The sequence below is a fragment of the Ailuropoda melanoleuca genome, chromosome 13 (genome assembly GCF_002007445.2).
Source record: "Ailuropoda melanoleuca isolate Jingjing chromosome 13, ASM200744v2, whole genome shotgun sequence".
Classification (NCBI taxonomy): domain Eukaryota; kingdom Metazoa; phylum Chordata; class Mammalia; order Carnivora; family Ursidae; genus Ailuropoda; species Ailuropoda melanoleuca.
In genome coordinates, this window is record NC_048230.1 from 72580768 (window position 1) to 72593655 (window position 12888).

General features: G+C 54.0%; 1 protein-coding gene across 2 annotated transcripts in view; it reads right to left on the reverse strand.

Annotated features, from left to right (window-relative positions):
• Positions 1-12501, reverse strand: part of RSPO4 (R-spondin 4) — a 34541-nt gene extending 22040 nt beyond the window's left edge. For both annotated transcript variants that reach the window (XM_034641829.1, XM_034641830.1), the window contains exon 1: positions 12140-12501. In XM_034641829.1, the coding sequence (XP_034497720.1) occupies positions 12140-12218 (79 nt within the window). In that variant the 5' untranslated portion in view covers positions 12219-12501. The remainder of the gene's footprint in view (positions 1-12139) is intronic.
• Between the last annotated feature and the right edge of the window lie 387 nt (positions 12502-12888).

Sequence of the window (12888 nt, forward strand, 5' to 3'; positions counted from 1 at the left end):
CTACACCACAGCCTCCTCCGTAAATGCCCAAATCGCATTTGCGTCCCCTTGCCATCACTTCCGGTTGGGCCTCCTTGCCCTGCTGTCACTCTTGACTTCCACAGGCCGCCAGGACCAGGTCCCCATCCTGGGTCCCCTCTGGCTGTGATGCAGCCTTGCCTCTCAGTTGTGCTCCCTGCCGCTGCTGCACACGCCCTACCCTCCAGATGCCGCGAACCCTAAGGCCCCGACACGGTGGCTTCCTAAGTCAGGCTCCAAGTTGAGAAAAGGAGGTGAGTCACAGTGACATCTGCCCAGGCCAAACCCCCCACCCCAGACCAGCTGTCCAGCAGCGGGAAATGGCGAGAGGGGAGGCAGTGCCAGGCAGGTGGGAGCCCAGGTCACACACCCGTGGGTTTGGATCCCAGCTTTGCCTACTTGACCCGAGAAGGCCCCTTGGCCTTTCTGAGCCTCAGTGTCTCATCTGCAAAACAGAATGATGCTCTCCAAGGGTTGTCCGGAGGGTCAAGGCGGGTGATAACCCACAGAACACCTGGCGGGGTGCCCAGCGTATATGCCAAAAGCACTCGCCAAACGGGAGCCAGACTTAGGCTTATGCTCTGCCCTGGGCTTAGCTAACCAAGTCCTGGCACAGTGAAAAGGAGCTCTTTGGAGCCCCCAGCCTGGATTCCAACCCAGACTCCATGAGGGCTGTGGGAACCTGGGTAACTGACTTCCTCTGTCTGGGTCTTACTTTCCCCTTCTGTAAAATGGGTACCAAGCTCCCACGGTTGTAATGCACACAAGGCACCTGGCCCATAGTAGGTGCTCAATAAACAGTATGATGCCAGGTGGGAGGGACTGAATGGAAGAAGGGGAAACAGGCACAGCATGTGTGGCGGTAGCAGGAGCACAGGGAAAATGGGGACACTGATGGTCTTGGCTCTAACCCTCTCATGGCACCGAGGCATCGTCTCCACCAAACTGAAACCCAGGTGGTCAGAGGCGTCTGGGCTTGCACAGGCCAGAAAATTTAACATCCACTGTCAGTGGGCCTCAGTTTCCTTATCTGCAAAATGGAACCCTCCTTCTTCCCCAGTTAAAATCAGAACAAAGGTCTGGAACCAAGATGAGCAGTGCGGAGCCAGAGAAGCCGGCCACTATGAGCTCTGGCAGGTCCTCGAAGGGACCAGGACTGCGAGTGCGCAGAGCCTGGCTAATGCTGGCTGAGGAACCCCTGCCACCCTGGTCCTTGTGTTAGATCGTCTCAAACGCACCACAGCTCTACAGGGGGGGTTACACACTCCCCATTTTCACGGAGGAGGAAACGGGCTCAGAGAGATGGTGTGCTCGACCCATGAACTCACGAGGAGTTGGGTGGATGCAAACCAGAGTCCAAGCTCCAAACTGCTGGGGGTCCTGCCTCCTGGATGGGTTGGCCACTGCCTGCAGACTCCTGCCCTGTGGCTCTCCAAAAGCAAAGGAAAGCCCTTGAAAGCCACATGTCTCTCGAGGCCCAAGGTCAGCCCAAGGGGGCCCTGAGGTGTTTGTGAGGACAGACAGGAGGAGGACTGACTCCAAGCCGAAGGGAGGACCTTCAGTGAAGTCAGCTTTGCACACAAATGTCCCGAGTGCTAGTATTCTTTCTTCTTCTGGTGGTGGGGGTGGTGTGCGGTGTGGAAACAGGAGAATAAGATGACCCACGAACTCTGGCCCTTTAGCCAAAGCAGCTCTGGGAGAGTGGCAGCCTCGGACTGGGGCTGCTCAGCCCACGGGGAGGGCTCTGAGCCCCCTCGGGATGCCCTTCAAGCTAATGTCACTGTCTCCAGGGGCAGGGGCTCCAGCTGCCTCTCTCTTACTCATACGTTAAAACCCACTCTGGTGGGCCCACCACCTCCATTAGTCCGGGGCCCCCAAGGACGGGGTTGGTCCGGCTAACAGCATGTGCCAGCTGAAATGCAGTGACTAAGGGGACATTCAGGGACAAGGGTGAACGGAGAAGCATCACCTACATTTGATACTTCCAGAAATGTGCTTGGGAGGGGCTGAGGCCTGCTGTACCAAAACCGTCAGCGTCAAGGAAGCAGGGCTCGCAGAAAGGGTGGTCCACTGAAGGGATGGAGAATCAGGGGCTCACACCCTTCTAACGAGACCTTCTTATAAGCACACTTTCTTTCTCTCTTTTTAAAGATTTTATTTTTAAGTCATCTCTATGCCCAATGTAGGGCTCGAACTCACAACCCCGAGATCAAGAGTCACACACTCCAACAACCCAGCCCTCCTGGAGCCCCTTATAAGGACATTTTCTAAGATCAAAAAACCCAGACCAGAAGGCAGAAGAAAACCCTCTCCCACAAAAAACTCATACGGGATTTGACCACATGAACATTATCGTAAGTAATGGTTTCTATTCTCCAAATGACATAAAAAGTTAACAGATGGGTGTCAGACTGAAGAAAAATATTCTCAATGTCAAAACCGACAGGGGGTCAGTATGTAGGCAACACAAAGAAGTCCTATAAATTGACAAGAAAAATTCAGGAAACACAATAAAAAAGTGGACAAAATAAAAATAAAATATAATAAATTTAAAAAATAAATGAAAATAAGCGGAATGAAAATCAAATAAAAATAATTAAAATTGACAAAATGTAAAATAAATTACCTTTTAAAACTAAAACAATAAAATAAAAATAATTTAGAAAAACAAAATTGTAAGGGGCGCCTGGGTGGCACAGCGGTTAAGCGTCTGCCTTCAGCTCAGGGCGTGATCCCAGCGTTCTGGGATCGAGCCCCACATCAGGCTCCTCTGCTATGAGCCTGCTTCTTCCTCTCCCACTCCCCCTGCTTGTGTTCCCTCTCTCGCTGGCTGTCTCTCTCTGCCTAATAAATAAATAAAATCTTTAAAAAAAAAAAAAAAGAAAAACAAAATGTAAGAGTAAAATTAAAAACAAATTTATAATGTAAATTTAAACACATTAAAATTAATTTTAGTTACAATTAAACATTAAAACTACTAATAATGAGAACTTTAAAAATAAAATTTAAATGTTTACATAAAATAAAAAAGAACAATTTTTAAATAAGTGAAATAAATTTAAGAATCAAATAAAAGGCTGGCAATTCGTAACAATTTAAAGAAGAAAGAAAGAAAAAGAAAATACCAAACAAGAACAGGATTTTGTACGACCGGTGCTGATAATGTGCTATGAATTAAGGAGTCTGATTGACTCAAATGCCTGCCAGAAGGGGGGCTGGGGAGGAGGAGGAAGGAAAAGCATGTCCAAGAGACAGCATCTGACTGTGTTTTTCCAGCCTGCTGTGGGCAAAGGGTAGGACGTCAGGCCCCACGACAGCCTCATCCACAAATAGCCATCACATCATTTATACATTTATAATGCGCCAGCACCACGCACGTAAAGCACACACATCCTTCCATCCTCGCCGCTGTCCTCTGAGGTCCGGGTTCCCAGAGGAGTGAACAGAGGCTCAGAGAGAGCGGTCATGTGTCACAGCCACACAGCATTTAGGACCATTCCACCCACTGAATCTGGGCTCTTTAGAGTGACCTTCTTTTGACAAGTTAGGTCTCCTGATGACTTCCAAGCACAGGCAGGGACATGTCGGACATCAGGCTGGAATGTTCTGGACCCTAGCAAGAGCCAGCCTCCCCTGGTGCATGACGGTTACCGCCATTAATTGAACACCTCCTCTCTCTCAGGTGGGTTACATGCATCCTCTTGAGCCTCAAGACCATATGGGGTAGATGCTATGACTGTCCCCACGGTGCCGACAGATGACACTGGGATTGGCAAGTGGAATATTTGCACGCAAGCATGGCAGTACCAGAGGTGGGAGCCGAGCCCAAATCCCACCCTCCCTGCCTGGCACTGGAACTCTCGAGAGCACCCCCTGTATTTCCTAGAAATGTCCTATTTTCCAAGTTAGCCAATAGAGGCACAGAAGGGAGAGATGACCTGCCCAAGGTCACTCAGCTAGTGAGCGGCAGAGCCCACGGCCTTCGTGACAGCCCGCTGGCCTCCCTCTGCTTATCTGGGACTTGCTAGCGACAGCCGTGCCCACTTGCCAACACCAGAGAAGGCTCCGGAAGGGCAGCCTTGACATTCCTCCTCTGCGAGTCCCCACCCCTGCGGATGTGGGCACTGCTGTCGGGCTTCAGGGAAAGTGGAGGCTTCTGGCACAAGGGAGTGGTTTTCCCCATGTGGTCTGGGTCCCCCAGGCTTGGGAATGCCTTTCTTTTGAGCTGGTGAAACAGAACCCCCACCACAATGGCGCCCTGGAGCCCCCACCTTGGACCGCAGAGCAGGGGCCCTATGAATCACGTGGCATGACTCCAAGAAATCAGCCCAGGGCAGGCGGCAGTGGCCAGGCCTGAGGCAGCCGTGCCCGAGAGGAGGGCCTCACCCATCCGCGATGGGAACCAGACCGTTCCCTGTGGGACCTGGAAGGATCCACGAGGTTGGGGTTGAAGGCATGTGTCCTAATAGCACTGCCTGCTGCACAGGCCAAGAAAGCAGGCTCCGGCCCATGGAGACCTGGAGGCATATCCCAACTTCTCCCTGTCCTGGCTCTGTGCCCTTGGCAAGTCAATTGCCCTCTCTGAGCTTGGGGCCTCCTCTGTAAGGCCATTCTGCGGCTGAATTGGGAGAAGGCCTGATGGGGTGGTTATGTACCCCAGCTTTGGAATTAATTGTCTGGGTTTAAATCCTGCTTTTGCCAAGCTTACCCTGCCAAGCTATTGGACTGAAGTATACGAAATTGCTAATAGCAGGCTGTTGTGGACCTATAAAAATGGCAATTTCATATAGTTTAACTAATGCCCCTCACTCTTAAATCAGTTTCCTCCTCTGTAAAATATGGATAATAGTCCTCACGGCAACCTATGAGGATTAAATAAGGCTGGGAGGCAACTGAGCTCAGGAGAGCTCGGGCTCTGGGACCAGGCAGGATTTGAACCTTGGCTGTGTGACCTTGGGTAGGCTACTGAACTTCTCTGTGCCTCAGGCTTCTCATTCGTAGAACAGGGATAATAATAGGACCCGCCTCATAGGTTTATTAAGAAAATTTAACCAGCTCATCTGTGTAAAGTACTTAGAACAGTGCCTGATATTGTTAAATAAAATAAAATAAAATAAAATAATACAGGTAACAGCGTCTGGCATAGACTAAACGTTCAACCGTAAAACCAAATCAGAAACAGACTTTTAAAAACCTTTGATGCCAGTGAAAGTTTAGTATTTTTAAAGAAAAAAATACATGATTTTAGGAACGTACCCACGTGTGGAAATGCAGGTGAGGAGCGTGTTTCTGGGTATCCACAGCGTCTGGGGCCTTCTGTGTCCGGCCAGGGCCCACAGCCCGCCGTGCTGAGGGAAGCACGGGCCTCAAGGCCGTGATGGCTCTGGTCTGGCCCAGGCCTCAGCCAGCGCCCTCTCATGGAAGCCCACAGCCCAGCCACGGAGCCCGTGTGGCACAAAGGTCACTCCAGGGGCCCAGTTGAGGCTCCCAAGCCCGGGCTGGCCTCTCGTCATTAAGAACCCTCTGCCAGCACCCTGCGAGCTACGAACGTCCTCTTCATTCCATCCCCCTTGTCTGACGTTTATCCTGGACGTGGGAGAAAGGCACATCAGACCCAGCACAGCCACATCATACAGGGAACCTGAGTCTCTCGGGGGCCCAACACCAGGACTTTTAGGCTCTGGAGCTGGCTACCTCCCTCTACCTCTCCAAAGCCGCCCTCAATTCCTCCCCAGTCTCGGCTGCACTCTCACTTCCACCCATGGCCGTGTGCCAGTTGCTGGGTGCCGGGGGCTTGAGCCCCCCTTTGCACAAGTATTGGTCTCAAAGGTCTCAATTGGTCTTTTCAGCCCTAGCATTCCACTATTCTATAAAAAAGGAAAGTGGGACCCTTCCACAAACTGTAAAGTGCTGTGTGAACCAGAGGGCGGGTTCACAGCATTGGATGGGATTTCCAGAGAAGTCTGTGGTAGGCAGAATTTGCTCCTGTGGGTCTGGAATCTGGAAGACCCAGGCCACACATCCGTTTCCTATGTGGCCTGGGACAAACCAGGTCCCCTCTCTGAACCAGCCTTCCTCTTCTGGAAGGGCAAGCGGGAGCGACCTCATCTGGCCAGCAGGATCAATGCGAAAGGCCCACACGATGTCTGGCACCCACCGGCTGCTCAGGGGTGTCTGAAGCAGGAGGGTATTAGGGCTCTGACCGATTGCTCCATCTTTTGGGGCTAAAACCCCGTGTCTTGAGAAGTACGTGGCCACCAGATTCAGGGCCATCAGAAATTGGCATACGACTTGCAAAATGTGTCAGGGGCACATGCTCCTCGTTGAGGCAACTTGGTGTAGCCCGTGCGGCTCTGAGTTCACATACCTCCTGCCCTGGGACCCCCGGGGCCTTAGTCTCCCCACCGGTGATACAGGGACCTCCTAGGAGCTTCTCTGAGAGATTTATGGGGACCGTATTGGGCTCAGCTGATCCAGCAGCCTCCACGCCTCCTTGACAGTGGTAAAAAATCCAGTTTTATATCTGTTCACACACAGCACGCCGAATACACACGAGTACAAACACACTCACACACTCTCACACATACCAACTATGTGCACACACACGAGCACGCATACTCACTTGCTCAGACACTCACACACATGTGTACATGGAAACACATTTCTCAAAATAATATATAATCTGAATACCTGTAACACATTCTGATATTTTCTAAAAAGGAGGTTAGTTAACTCTAGCCTGTGGGCCAAATCCGGCCCTCGGCCTTTCTGTATGGCCTGAGCTGAGAACGGGTTACAGCAAAGAAGAGTGTGGGACAGGTCATAGGTGGACTGCAAAGCCGGAAATTTTTACTATCTGGCTCTCTACAAAAAAAGTTTCCTGACCCCTCTCCCCCGTTTTATTCTATCCTATACTGTCGTGTTCTGTTCCATGGCATTGTACCCCTCTTCATTCAAAATTGCTGGCTGTACTTACTAAATTTAGTTCCCCGATCTGCTGATGGGTTGCAAACCTCAGTCTGAAAACTTTGCGTTCATGCAAGCGTCAGTTTTTTTACTATATGGAAAAATGGACGAGTAAACAGTGAACTGATAGACGGACACAAAGACCCGGGAGAACAAAATGGATGAGGTCACCTTAGCCAAGCAACGTCCCCTCGTTGAGTGTCAGATTGCTCAGCTGAGACCAGGAACACCCCTGACCTGCCACTGAAGGCCGCATTGAGGGGCAGTGGGGTCCTGTCCGCGTCAGTCTTTCTGATGGGTCTGTCGCTGACATCTCAAGGACACATTGAGCCCTCTGACAGCAGGGACAATGGAGCGCATCTCTACCGTGCTTGTCAACATCTAGTCCGGAGCCTGGCCTAGAGGAGGGGCTCAATGAATATTTCTTTGTGATAAGGGTGGCATCCAAGGCCCCTCCGTGGCTCGACTCTCACCCTGTCCGCAACTGGACCCCTGCTTCCTCTAGCCACACAGCCCCTTCGGCCTTTTCCACCTGACCAGACCCTCCCTTCCTCTTGCTGGAGTCCCCAGTCCCTGCTGCCACCGCTGCCTGACAAAATCCCTGTGATAAGGCTCATCTCAGATGCCTCCGCCTTGCAGCCCCTGGCAAGTCATTAACAGGACCCACGTGTATTTCTCTGCACAGGCTTTGGAGCCTCCAAAACTCTGGGGCCACGGCCCCGATGTTGGGAGTTCCTGGGCAGGTCACTGGCCCTTTCTGAGCCTCAGTTCCCTTGTCTGGGAAATGGGTGTCCGCCAGGCAGTGCCATAGTGAGGATTCCCGCTGTGCAGAGCTCCTGGCACGTGGCCAGCCCACACTAAGTGGCCTCAAGGAGCTCCTTTGGCGACAGGGTGGGGGCTGGGTAGTTTCCATCCCTGGAGAGGGAGGTGGGTTCCCCCAAGAGTGAGGGTGTGTGAGGTGAAAGCAGCATCTCCTTTGAGCCCAGGTTTGGCTCCAGAACTGGCTGCAGAGGGAGAGGGCGTGGGAGCAGAGACAAGTTTATCAAGTGCCTACTATGTGCCAAACATACTGCTTTCCTTTTCTCAACCAGCCATCTTTTAGGAAGAGACCCAGGCCCAGAGGGACAAAGATGACTTGAATGACTTGCCCGAGGTAGCATTCTACTGACACGCGGTGCCTTTCCTGAGCCCTCCAGGTGTGGTTAACACCCCTCACCCCTTCCTTTAGCAGTTGGTTCTCCTTCCAGAGCTGCCCCTGACGTGCATCTTTACCCGGTGTCACCTGGAGCCCAGTACTGAGGGGGACGCACCTTGTTCTGGGCCTGCCCGGCCCTGACCCAGCCCTGGAGACAAGAAACCTGGGTCCTTCCCCATCTTGGCCACTGCCTCGCGCACCTGCTTGCCGGGTCTCAGCTTCCCTGCTACACGCAGGGGACAGTGCTGCCTGCCCAGCGCTCCACGCGGGACTTTGCCATTTACAGAGAATGTTCACACTCACCGCCCCCCCCCAAGGGAGGCGCTGCCACAGTCTTTTTAAGGATGCAGAAAAAGAGGCTCACAGAGGGGACAAGGGCCGAAGTGAGATTCAACCCACACGAAACCCCCTTTTCTCCCTGGTCCAGAGAACACCCTAGCCTGCTGTAAAATGGGAGGGAGAAGTAATAGAATCTTTATAAAGCACCTACTGTGTGCTTCTAGACACCTTCCCTCTGGGACTGTTGCCAAAGGGATAGGCACAGCTGTTCCCATTTCACAGCTGTGGAGCCGCAGATTGGAGAACGCATGTGACCTGTCCAAGGTCATACGTCTGGGGCAGAGAGCTCAGGATTTGAACCTTATCTGAATTCCAGAGCTGAACTCCCCGAATTCCCTCTGCCCCTTGCTGCCTCAGGTCTAGAAGGATCTGAAATCACCATGTGAATGTGGGGGACTCTAGCCTCCACCAGGCCCCCTCTCCAGCAGGACTTGAATGTAAGGGAAGTCCATCACAGCCCGTCTTCTCGTTGCCTAAATGAAACTCCATATCGGGGTTGGGGGGTGCAGACCAGAGCTCCCTCACGCTCCCTGAGGGGTCCATTGCCGGGATACCCCAGCATGTCTCAAGAGAAACGTTTCCATCTGGTTCTGATTCATTTACACTTAATTAATCAACATGTTGTTTTGTAAGAGATATTTGAGATCCAAGAACCTTTCTCAAGCTTTTTCTTTCATTCTTTCTTGTCTTAGAAACAGAAAAATTGGGGTAAAAAAAAAAAGAAACAGAAAAATTGGGTTTCATCAGAAAACAGTGACGCCAGAGCTTGAGGAAGCATGGGTCTGTGGGTGCCAAGCCCCGAGGGCGGCAGCTCAGCCTGGGCCGCTGCTGGGCCTTGCAGAGCAGGCCGAAGACTGAGGCCTGGGACTCGGGCATGGAGGGGAGGCTGGGGAAGTGAGCGAAGGGGCATCCCTCCACCCTGGCAGCTGCTCAAGGGCAGGCCCCGGGTCCGTACACCTTGACATCTCCAAGTGTCCCAGCACACAGCCTGGCACAGAGGCTGCCTGTAGCAGTTGTCAAATGAACAAGTGAAGGCATGGATGCATGAAGCACGGCCAGTGCCCAGCTGCCTTCAGGACACATTCTCCTTCTAAAGCGACAGCAGAATGTCAAAGCCGGTAAGACCCTCAAGGATGTCATGTGGAGTTTTCCAAGCAGCTGTCTCATGAAAAATGACCCTCTGCTGCACAATTAGTTTGGGAAAAGACCTGCTGTCTGGCCCCACCACTTCAGCATAAATGCTCTGATAAGTCCTGCGGCCAAAAAATCTGCTTAACTCAGCATCTCCCAAACCTATTTGGCCAGGACTCCAATGACCACTTTGCAGAATTGCTACAGGAAGGGTCTTCCTACCCCTCCACTCCCACCCTAGGCCAGTGGGGAAACTGAGGCTGTTGGCAGGAGCAGGGGAGTCCGCTCCCCAGGGTGCAAAGGGGTCCAGGGTGGGACTGAAATCCAAGGCTCTCTCCATTGCACCCAAGTGATAAGTGGAGCTACAAACCTCTCTCTGGAGTTTCTGGATGGGGCATAAACATCACAAGACATCAACTATTGTGGGGAGGGGCACTGAGAGCCCCCTTGCCAAACTGGGGCAGTGTCGGGAGCAGCCTTGCCCAAGCTCCTCACCGAGCAACTGCGGATGGGGAAAGGGATTGGAAGTTTACTTTTCCTTTAATGTGTGTGTGTGTGTGTGTGTGTGTGTGTGTGTGTGTGTGCGCGCGCGCGTGCATGCGCGCACATCTTAAAGCTCTCCCCAACCAGCTCCTCTTCAGATAGGGACACGGAGGCTCTGGGAAGGGAAAGCCAACCCAGCTCAGGAGCCATCCTGACAGACGGAGTGGGAGTCCAGCCTGCATTGCTACTCACCTGCGGTGCAACGTTGGACAGATCAGTTTCCCTCTCTGAATCCTCATCCAGATCATAAGCATCCCCCCGCCCCCAACCCCACGAGACTGTTGTGAGTAGCCAGGGGCCCCACGAACAAGAAATGAAGATGCCTGGTACCTACAAGTGCCCAGTAGGAGCCCGTGTACTTGGCTACTCACTAAACATACACACTAATTCAGTCTTGCCCACATCTGCCTTGTGAGCCGGATACATCAGATTATTATCCCCCCCCCTTTTTAAAGAGGAGTCAATGAGGAGAGGTTTGTATTTTTATTTCTTTGGTCCATTTTAAAACTGAGAAAAATCTTAGAGGTTTTCTAAAAGACCATCAGATGGGTAAACCGAGGCTCAGAAAGGCAAAGTGACTTTCCCAAGGTCACTCAGCTGGTCACTGGGGAAGCTGGGATTTGAAGTCAGGCAGGCTGATTCCAGAGCCCATGGACTCAGGCGCTATACAAGGGCCATCCACAGAGCATCCCCATGAAGTCACAAACTTGCACCAGCTCACCTGAAGCCCACCCACTGCTCGGACCCCTGGGTCCCTCCAACCAGTCACGCCAGGGGTTGGAGCCCTTTGGGCCAGTCATCCCTACCCTATCCCCCCTCTGCATCCTCCCACAGCCCCTCTCTGCTTCCTGCTCCACCCCAGGAGTGACTGTCCATGCAGGGCTTTCACTCAAATGGACTAGATGCCCCTAAAGGGCAGACGCTCTTACTCCCGTGTAGCCTTGTTCAGACCTAAAACGACAGCTGGAAAGAAAGAAGACACTGGGTCTTCCACTCACCTGCTGGACAACTTAGCAAAGTTACCTAACCTGACCGAGCCTTGGCACCCAGCTTTATCAAACGGGAAGAGTGCTGTCATGAGGACGCGGTGGGGATTCCCTTAACGAGGGACAACCCTGGCACAGTGGCTGGTATTCCAAAGTTGGCTCTCAGACTGACACCAGCTCGGGAGACTTGCTCCCCTGCTTGCCCTCCTCAGTCCCACCGGCTCTGCCGACCCCCACCATGCAGCGACAGCCTCAAACCCACCTCTTGAGGACATTCTGACTCTCACAGTGAGCTGCTGTGACATAGGACCCTGAGGGTACAAGGGGCTCCTCTGTGCCCCAGGTACATTTATAGTCTGAAACCTGGTTTACCTTCTGAGTACTCTCAGGAGGTCAAGATGGAAAAACTGGGGGGCTCTGGGACTTCTTCTAGGTCTCCCTGAATTCACAAGGCTCATGCCCTTGCCAGAGGGGGGCCACTAAGGAATACCGCCTACCCGAAGGTGACACGGTGAGTCAGGGTCAATGATGGGGCTGAGACTGGGCCATCTGGACTCCCAGCCCGGCGCTGTATATGTCGTCTCCCGGCTCAGCATGAATACTTGGCATGGCTTCTAAGCCACTAATTCTGTCCCCTAGTCCCAGAGTCCTCTGGCCTGGCACCTGGGGCTTCCTGTCTCTGCATAGAGCCACTCTCCTTCTCAGCAATGCTGCTGCTCTAGGGAGTGGGTCAGTGAGAGAGCCCTACCAGCCCCTTCCTTCCTTGGAGAACCTCCTTGGGCCAGCTTCCTAGACAGGTGCCCCCGGAGCCTCAGTCTCCCCATCTGTAAAGTGGGCCTGACGGCTGTCTGGAGGACTTAGTGGCCCAGGGTGCCGGGGCACCATGCAGATGTCCCAAGGGCCATCCCCCTGTCTGCCCCGCTGTGTGTGCCCCTGCCACCCAGCCCCCTGCCCCTCGTACCTTGCTTCTTCCTTCGGTTCAGGGGGAGCATGTCCACGGCATGCGCGACGAGCAGCAACAGGCAGAGTGGCGCCCGCATCTGGGCAGCCTGGTCGGGGCGGGCGCGCAGGGGGCTCCCCGGGAGGCCCGATGGCTGCTCCGGGTCCGCGGGCGCATCCGCGGGGCGCGGGCTCGGTCCCGCCGCCAGGGACGCGCCGTCCGCCCAGGGGCCGGCAGCCAGGTCGAGTGAGGGCGTCGGCGGAGCGGGGACACTGCCTCGGCGGGGAGGAGCCGGCGCGCGGGGGCGCGTTAACCCGCCCGGGCGGCGCGCGCGGCGGGGGGCGGGGGTCGCCCCGTGGGGGTCCGGAGGTCGGTCGGTCCTGCAGTCCGCGGTCTGGCGTCGTTCCGCCCCCTGCGCTGCCGCACTCACAGACCCGCCGCCCGCCCGCCCGCCAGACACAGGTACAGACTTGCGGCCGCCAAGTGACCCCATCCTGGTGCTCTCGGCACCGCCCGACCCCCACTCCCCGCCTGCCTCCGATTTTCCCCCTTCTACTCAGTGGCTCCTGGCTCCTGCGCCTGGCCCTTCGGGGCCACTCTGGCACGTCCTCTTGTCCTCTCTCGGTTTCACCGCCCCTACTCTGCGGCCTGACCGTCTGGTGTGCGCCCTCCCTGCTCTGCCTCGTTTTTTCAACAGAGTCCTGCGTCCTGTCTGGCCACGGACTCTGCATGTTTCCTGCGCAGCCTGCGGGGAGCCCCTCATCTTTGAT